At 39.2% G+C, this 8,879-nt stretch overlaps 1 protein-coding gene across 4 annotated transcripts; it reads left to right on the top strand.

Annotated features, from left to right (window-relative positions):
- Nucleotides 1–484: 484 nt before the first annotated feature.
- soat1 (sterol O-acyltransferase 1) lies at nt 485–8,578 on the top strand. Of its 4 annotated transcripts, none has more exons than XM_069150471.1 (16): nt 485–597; nt 1,131–1,252; nt 2,557–2,615; nt 3,528–3,676; nt 3,840–3,899; nt 4,038–4,145; nt 4,271–4,556; nt 4,712–4,790; nt 4,946–5,030; nt 5,148–5,193; nt 5,289–5,418; nt 5,520–5,617; nt 5,708–5,806; nt 5,994–6,129; nt 6,286–6,440; nt 6,557–8,578. In XM_069150471.1, exons 2-16 carry the CDS (start codon nt 1,132–1,134, stop codon nt 6,632–6,634), a joined length of 1,689 nt encoding a protein of 562 aa, XP_069006572.1. In that variant the 5' UTR covers nt 485–597; nt 1,131; the 3' UTR covers nt 6,635–8,578. The 4 variants fall into 4 exon arrangements, with proteins under 4 accessions (XP_069006572.1, XP_069006571.1, XP_069006570.1 ...); XM_069150470.1 differs by having other exon boundaries at nt 1,131–1,282; nt 6,286–6,431; XM_069150469.1 differs by having other exon boundaries at nt 1,131–1,282.
- The last annotated feature ends 301 nt before the right edge of the window (nt 8,579–8,879 follow it).

Here is an 8,879-nt window from a genome sequence, read left to right as displayed (position 1 = left end):
ATTATCAAAAGTATTTTAATTAAGAAAAAAAACATCTAAGAATCGAATGAATGACATATTCTGTTACAGAACAACTCACAGAAAACAACCAACCAACTTAGACATGTATGGATTGTACACATCATATTCACTATTCACATATTTCAACATTTCCAGGACACATAATGTACGTTTTAGGTCAAATGTCCAAAATACAACTCTGAGAGAAAGGTGAGGGCCAGCGGTTAACTTAACTGTATAGATTTGGGGGGAAATGCACTGCAAGGAAATATGAAATAATTACAGCGTTAAATATGAAATGGTACTCAGCCGTGATGACATAGCCTGTTGCGTTGTTTTATTAATTCATCATGAGACCAGTGATGATTTCAATTCTCAGCGATGGTGAACAGTTTGCGCGCCGATGACGTCAAAAGGAGGAGAGACTTTCGGCCAATCAGCGTCCGGCAGTGTTGCTCATCATCTGCTCAGTGTTTGTACAATGGGGAAGGTGTGCAGCAGCTCGGACTGCTGTGATTAAAGGAGTCACACAGGTGTTTTCTATTTGCTGACGTAATAAATAGGGCTCAGGAAGAGAGCACCCGGTGATTGAAGCGAGTAAGTAGCCAAGAGCTCTGCAGACAGCATCTTTTTTTGTGTGTGTGTTGTTTTTTTTCGGTGTCAGTCAGCGCTTCTGTCAACCTGCTCCGCAGCTAACTTCAACAAGTTGGCTCATTTGACGAGCTAAATATATCCGGAGCGAAGAGCCAGCGGTACCACCGGGAGGTAATGTCAGAGTAATGCAAATTGTTGCATCAACATGAAGCCAGGTGGTGGCGGCTCGGCTCGGCTCGGCTCGTCCAGCTCACAAGTTAGCTCGTGAATCCGCCGCTGCCTGTCACAGTGACTCGTGGTGTCAGCTGACAGACAGCTAACGTCACTGTTAGCTGTCTGTCAGCTGCGTGTCAGCGTCATGTGGGACTGATTTGATTGTCAAAGTCCTTCGCATTTCTATCCAGGTGGTCTGAGCAGTGTTGCTAACATGACCTCCCTGTATGTGATGTCAAGACACGCATCTTTTTCTTTGGAGCTGCCACTGATTGTTTTGCTGCTGCTGCTGTTGTTGTTTTTTAACTTATCTGCTTGTTTAGGATGGAGATTGAGGGTGACAGTGTCCTGCGGTCACGCAGCCGATCCATTCCCAAGATGCCCACCCTCCCTGATTTAGATGGCTCTTTGGATGGGCATAGTACTCTGGGAAAACACCAGCAAGGTAAAGGAGACAACCACATCACCAGAAATGGTAAGACAAACTCACACATTAGCAGGGCCAAGGGGCCATTGACCTCCGATAGGTGATGATTAAACCCTTTATCATTATTTTCAGTTACAGTCATGAGTGTATTCCGCTGAAACTGTCATGTGATGACGTGTTCATCTCAAGTAGTTTTTCTGACCTGTGGTACAATTAGTGTGGTGGAAAGTAAAGACTACTTACCGCTAAAATGACACGGATCACTACAACAGTAGGAGGCTTAAATGTAAAGGTGAGTGACCTATTCCTGAGAAATTATGACTGTCAAACAATTATCTGACACTGTATGTGCGAGTTCTCTGTAAATTTGATCTTTTACAACGTCCTGTTCAGTCTGTTTTTTTGGGTTTTTTTGGCACTTTCTTGCTTGATGGCTGGAGTGCCACTGTTGCTTGTCATTGTTGGCTTGATTGACCTCAATAACAACAAACTTGTTCATCATCAGGCAGTCAAACTGTCAGTTACCTATAGTAACCTCAAGCACAATAAAGTTGCTTACCTTGTCAGACATCAGCTTGTACTTCTTGCTACACACTGTCCTAGGCGTGTCCCCTGTTGAATTTTGCAATTTAGGATAAAAAAAAAACTGACGTAATTAGACTGCTGCTGTTTCCCAGACTGTTGCACTTTTACAACAGCGACAAAAATCTACAGTACAGTACGTTACGTATTTCAGTCACGTCTGTTTTTTCTTTCCCTTTTAAAATGAACAGTGTTTTGTATTATAATTTGTGTGTTGTTAAAAGTAGAATTTTAAATCGATGTAAACAGTAAAACCAGCATCATTTAATAATTAATTAAACTAAAAGAAAATAAGCAAAACATCCTTGGCACCAAGTAACACAAATGCAAAACTTACAAACTTCGATAAAAAGCCAAATTAGTAAAGTAATGAAAGCTTGAAGATAAACAAAGCAATTAGAATTTAAAACGATCAATCAACTAAAACGGTGAAATAAGATGACATTTAAGATCTAAACTGCCTTTGGTATAAACATGAGATGATGCCTTACAGACAGCCACTCAAAGGTTATCTGTTGGTCATTTATTGATATATTTGACATGGTGTGTTAACTCATGTTTGCATTTACCAGGTCAGCGTCCTGTTGAGACAAAATGAATGACTGCTCTATTGTTAATTTGGGTGTTTCCAAAGCACAGAGCTGTATTTTAATATTGGAAGATTGCACTTAAAAAGCAGCATGTTGACGATTTTGATCTCTTCATATGCCCACACTTGTGTGTTTTCATTCCAATTTCAGGGAGACTCGAAGTGGAACATGTGATCAGCAAAAAGCTGCAACTAAAAAGTAAAGCAGAGGTTAGTGAGTCAGTAATGCGAGTTAACCTGCATGTTAGAATGGGTCACTTAAGAGGGATCTGTCAGTAATTTAGCTGAGATTGATGCATCACCTCATTGCGTTTTGTTTGTTTGGTTAATTTCCATCACTAGCAGACTTTTAGCCCATAGTTTAATTATTGGGTTTAATTATGATTAATATATTTAATAATATATTCAGATAGATATTGTTTGAGAAACTAAACCACCTCCCATCTTGAATGATTTTAATCTCTCTTTATAAACTGATAGATTATAACAAGTGATCTGATCTCTCCTGAGGATAATTTGACTGTAGGAAATATAGATTTTGTGTGAAATAAAGCTAGTGGTGTAATGTCCAGGAAAAAGAATATGTCTGATATGAAAAATATGATAGAGTCTGATATGAATATGCTTGAAAACTAATTTGGCATGCTTTCTGCCCATGAAATATAAACAGTTTAAAAAATTTGCCCATGACAAGTTTAGTAATGCGAGATCAGGAACATTTACTGCACGTGTTTACAAAAGATACATTCATACTTCCTCAAGTTTAAACTAGTACAGCTTATAATCTTCAGTCAGTCGCACTTACTGTATATTATAAAATTACTGTAGTGAATGAAAGTTAAAGTGCCACTATAATGTTAGCACAGAGCTGCTGCTAGCATGAAGGAATACTGTGATTTACAATGCAGTCAGCAGTGCAATAAATTCACTCTTTATTACAAGGGCTTTTATACAAAGGGTGGAAATGTGCATTGAAAAGAAGTGTCATTATAACAAATGAATGAAATAAAATAATCTTTGCAGCTTCAGAAAGAACATCATTAGTGCCACAGAAACTAAAAATATTCTAAATTTGTTCACGTGTCTGCAGACTGTATTTCTATGTCTCTTTTTATCGCCCAGTACCTGAAGAGTCACCTGATACGGCAGTTCAACAGTCAGATCGATGATTTCATGGACAGTCTTATTGAGGAATCGGCCAGCCTGGAGCCGGCACCGGTGCCTTCTGTCTTCTCCCCCACACTGTCAGACAAGGAGCAGACAAAACTCGGGTATTGCAGTTAAGCTTCTCTGTCCTACCAAATGACATGTTTGGGAAGTACGTACATGGTTACAGCAGATATGCATCACCTTTCCCCACTTCTGTTTTGGTCATACTTAGGCTCTTTATATTACAAAAATAATAGATCTGCTGGCCACTGTGTTTTTGTGTAGACATTTTCGACCTCCTCATGGCCAGGGCAAGCTGTTTGTAAGTCGCAGGTCTCTCCTAGAGTAAGTTCACACTTTGTTGCTCAGATCATATGAATATTGCTGATTTCTTATTGTGCTCTTCATTGGGTTTGACTTGAAAAAAAATCAAGTCAAGTCTGCTGTTCAGACACTCATTTCACTTCATCTGTTTTTCCGCAGCGAGCTGTTTGAAGTGAACCACATCAGGACGATTTACAACATGTTCATTGCGCTGCTCATTCTCTTTATCCTCAGTACACTTGTGGTAGATTTCATTGATGAAAGCAGGTAATAAAGAACTGCTACAAATTCTGCTTTTCATCCATTCGTGTTTCTGTTGCTTTTGCTAATGGAATAAACATCATCAATCCTGAGCTGAGCTTTTAATCTCTCCTTTATCTCCTTTGCCTCAGACTGGTGTTGAACTTTGACCTGCTAATCTATGCATTTGGACAGTCCCCTCTGGTGGTGAGCACGTGGCTCTGCATGTTCCTGTCTGTGTTGCTGGTTCCCTACATCCTGTTTCACCTGTGGTCAGAGAGCCAGTCAGGCTCTCACAGTCACCCCAGGTTGTACAGTTTGCTGTTTGGCTCTGTGTACCTGTTCTACCAAGCTCTGGGTTTGGGATTCCTGCCCACATATGTGGCGGTGACCAACAGTTTGCCACCTGCATCCTGCTTTATCATCATCCTGGAGCAGGTACATGAACAGTGTGGCTGCTTTTATTATGATAAGGGTGGCCACATTCACAACATTGTAAAAAGGCTTTTGAAATGTGCTTAACAAATGTGTGCAACTCTGTTGCAAAGATGTAATAGGTTCCATGTGAGTTTGGATTGTTTGTGTAATTTCAGATACGTCTAATGATGAAATCCCACTCCTATGTCAGGGAGAATGTACCAAGAGTCCTGAACTGGGCCAAAGACAAAACTAGTACGTAACTATCCAAATTTTTTTTTTAAATGTCCCTGTGTATCCATATATAACTCTTACTTGCCAGTGCATATAATTTGCCTCTTTCTCCTAGCTAGTGTGTAACCTTTCCGTCCATCCTTATGTTGATAAGCAGTCTACCCTGTCACCTACAGCCCCCGGCCCAGTGGTCCCTCAGGTTTCTCAGTATCTCTACTTCCTGTTTGCACCTACACTTATCTACAGAGACAAGTACCCCAGGTAAACTGAACCTCTTGTTATTTGTCAAGTGGCATTTAGTATTCCCTCTTGAGAAACTAAAACAGAACACAGGAGCCCATACAGTACTGTATTTTAAAACCATTTTTCTCACTGCAGGAACCCAGTGATCAGATGGGGCTACGTGGCCACAAAGTTACTTCAGGTACAGACCTCTTTCACATATTGATGCAGACCTTACTTAAGATTGCAAGCAAACGGTACCGCCCCATATTCCTGACTTTTCCAACCACTCCACAGGTCCTTGGCTGTCTGTTTTATGCCTATTACGTGTTTGTGCGACTGTGCATCCCTCAGTTCCACAGCATCAGTCTGCAACTGTTTGACCTGCGGACCATGGTCCTCCATGTCTTTAACTCCATCCTGCCAGGTAAGATTGGCCACAAATTTATTGACACTTTCATAAACCTATAAGATGAGAGATGCCTTATTGTTGTTTCTCATTTTCTGTGTTTTTATTTTGTTTTGCAGGAGTGTTGATTCTCTTCCTGGGATTCTTTTCCTTCCTCCACTGTTGGCTCAATGCTTTTGCTGAGATGCTCCGCTTTGCTGACAGGATGTTTTACAAGGTGCTGCTTTCACTCTCACTACAACATTTTGACTAAGTTCCTATGTTGTACTTAACATTTGACATAATTGATTTTGATTACATCTCATAGGATTGGTGGAATTCAACCTCTTTTGCCAATTACTTTCGCACTTGGAATGTAGTGGTCCATGACTGGCTGTACTACTATGTGTACCGGGACTTCCTGTGGGTGAGTGGGTTTTTTGTTCATACAGAGCAGTCATTACGTGTTTTTTTTTTTTAAGCTTTTTTTTTTTTTTGGTTGTTGTTACTGTCTTCTTGAACACACTTTTCAAGTTACTGCTGATGTAAAAATGCATGGATCAGATTAAACCTGCTGATGCTGCTGCTGTCTGTTCTCTCTCTTGTCAATCCAGATGTCTCGGAAGCGTTTCCGACCAGTAGCCATGCTGTTTGTGTTTACAGTGTCTGCTGTGGTCCATGAATACATTCTTGCAGTTTGCTTTGGCTTCTTATATCCTGTACTCTTCTGCCTCTTCATGTGCTTTGGAAGTAAGAACAAAGACCATCACACACCTCACTGCCTTTTAGTAATGGCCAAAAAATGGCATTATCCTGTTAGGGTCCTGAAAATCACCAAAACCTAGTGATTCTGTATATTCACCTTTTTTAATGCTTCCACTCTCTTCTGTCTTCATTCTATCACAGTGATGTTCAACTTCATTCTTCATGACCAAAGGAAAGGTCCCATCTGGAACATCATCATGTGGACGTTGCTGTTCCTGGGTCAGGGAGTCATTATCTGTCTGTACACCCATGAGTGGTATGCCCAGCGCTACTGTCCCCCAAAGGAGGTAACACAGGTCTGCTTTGAGAAGTCAACGTGATATATTTTCTTTGCAAGGATACAGTGTAATTCACTTGTCCATCAAAAGTGTAGACACAAATGTAGCTTCCTCTGATGGTGTTTTTGTTCCAGCCTTCCTTCCTAGAGTTCCTGAGGCCTCGCTCCTGGAGCTGTCAGAGGGGCCTGACAGCACACTCTGATAGGCTGTGACCCACGATGGGACGATTGGGACCAAGACCATCTCTGATCAATATAAATTAGACCAACCTTTCTGTTACCTACTGTCATAACCTCCGGTCTTTTGTTTCTTCTATTTTGTTGCACTAAGATTATGAGTCTGTGTATGAATGTATCTCCCGAAATGCCAAAAAAACAGCGAAGTCACAATGATGCCTTATCTGTTTTAAGTTTTCGAAGGCAACCCCGCAACAAAATTACTAGATCACATAAAAGTCCTTGTGAATTTGTATGTACTATTCATTTTTCTGATGTATCTCCACTCCCTTTGCCTTGACCAACGGTGAAACCACCCCTTGTGTCAATAAGACAGTGGCAATAATGGCATGGCAGCTGAATACAAACATGATTCAAATATGCAGTAATGCAGGTTAATATTTAACAAAGTTTGCAGTTGCTACTATATTTGTGAAGACATTCAGTATATTGTTTGAAGAGACGGAAACAATCTTATTTATTTTCACTGCCAATAAGATTCATTTTGAAAAATGACCACTGCTTGGTGTTTTGTATAAATCTGAGGAGCAGTGATGTCTGTATTATAACTTTCGGATGTTTTGAAGAGGAAAATGATGGTGTCAGAGTAAGGAAGTTATTTTATAATCAATCAAAGACTCTGATGATTCAGGCATAGAGCAGACCATTGTGATACACCTGAATATTTCCAGAATTCAAAGCCATCTTTTTCTGTTGATCTCCATCTTTGTACTAATTAATTACATTTACAATCTAAAATATATGATCTCACACTGAGTTCATAATAGATTTTCTTTCCAGAAAAGAAAATGTCAAAGTAGACACTTGTGCTCTATGGAGGAAATAGACTATGACTACTGGATGTATTCTTAATGATTCAATTCAGCTGGTTTGAACACGCATCTAAGCAGAGAAGGTTTCTTGTGAACCCAGATGATGAGGAATTTTTTTTCATGACCAATATTGAGAGTTATGTACAGTGATTTCAGCTGCTACATGAAATCACTGTAGAATAACTTGTAAAACTTGCAGCTGGCTGCTACAAGGCTAGGACATTAAGAGAGTAATGATACTTGATTAGCACTAAGGGCTACAGTTTCCACTGTCGGATACTAAGTCCATTAAATTAGTGTTTTGTTGTTTAAATCATGAAAGTATACATTTTACAGAACAGTAATTTCCATGTCGGGCGAATGGACGTTTGATGGTTTTTTTTTTGTGGTTTTTGTTCTCGCAGTCTTGAATTAATGTTTGTATTGTTTTGATGGAAAGTAAATGCACAATTAATGTTGCCAATTCTGACATATTTAAATGCAGGGAGTTTGTGTTTTTGCTTGTGAATAACGAAATGCACAATTCAAAGTAAAAACCAGCAATGGAAAACCCCGCACTTCTAAAACCTGGGTGACCACAAGGTGGCACTGTATTAAAACTTTTAAAGTTTGATCCCTCCTCTGCTCCTTTTGGCAAGAGAGGTATCCATAGATTCCTTTACAAAAATACTAACCAACACCGGTACCAGCAAATTATTTGTTTTAATCAGATAACAGAAATATTTGAACTCCACATTTAACTGGAACTTTAAGCCTGTTCTATGCCTTAGAGATGTTGTTAATAATAGGCCTATTTATAACAGTTAAGAGCCAAGTGGAAGAAATGCTGTTTATCTAGATGACATATTTATTTTTGGGAGCAGAGATTTGCCTACTGACTGTCATATGTGTGTTTATTGTGCTCTTTTCTTCTGACATTGAGTAGCTTATTGTATCAGGGGACATTTTTTATGAATCAGTGTGGTTTATGTATATTTTTGAATTGTAGACAAATGTCTGATAAATTCCTTAAAGACCCATCAAATATATGTAAAATATATTCCCTTTACCTTGTGTTATATAATTGTAAATGTGCCAATTAAATACTCATTAAACTGTCTTTTATGTAGAGTTGACTCTAACTCACATTTTAAGCATTGATAAGCACTTCGGTGTCTGGATCCACGTTTATAGTCTCTTGAAATATGTACAAATCTCTATAAAATGTTCAGATCACTAGGGTTTTTTTTCTATTGTGAGGTTTTGGCTGAATGAGTCCGGTTATATGACAATGTGTGTTAATTTCACAATACCTGTTTGAAGTCTGCAGAGCTGCTATATTTTTTTCTTAAAGGACATCCAAACATTTCTTCTCAGTAGCTTTAGATTTTTAGTAATTACATACATGTACATGGCGTCATTTTTTTGTT

This window comes from Embiotoca jacksoni, unplaced genomic scaffold (genome assembly GCF_022577435.1).
Source record: "Embiotoca jacksoni isolate LCO1_2020_lvr unplaced genomic scaffold, fEmbJac1.0.p SCAF_16, whole genome shotgun sequence".
NCBI classification, from domain to species: Eukaryota; Metazoa; Chordata; class Actinopteri; family Embiotocidae; genus Embiotoca; species Embiotoca jacksoni.
Note: the sequence above shows the minus strand (reverse complement) of the source record. Positions and strands in the feature narration are given on the sequence as shown.

Bases quoted from the DNA above. Each gene is read 5' to 3' on its own strand.
- soat1 (XM_069150469.1), top strand. From the start codon at position 1,132: ATGGAGATTGAGGGTGACAGTGTCCTGCGGTCACGCAGCCGATCCATT. The intron at 4,557-4,711 runs GTACATGAACAG...GTGTAATTTCAG, and splicing joins TTATCATCATCCTGGAGCAG to ATACGTCTAATGATGAAATC. The intron at 5,618-5,707 runs GTGCTGCTTTCA...TACATCTCATAG, and splicing joins CTGACAGGATGTTTTACAAG to GATTGGTGGAATTCAACCTC.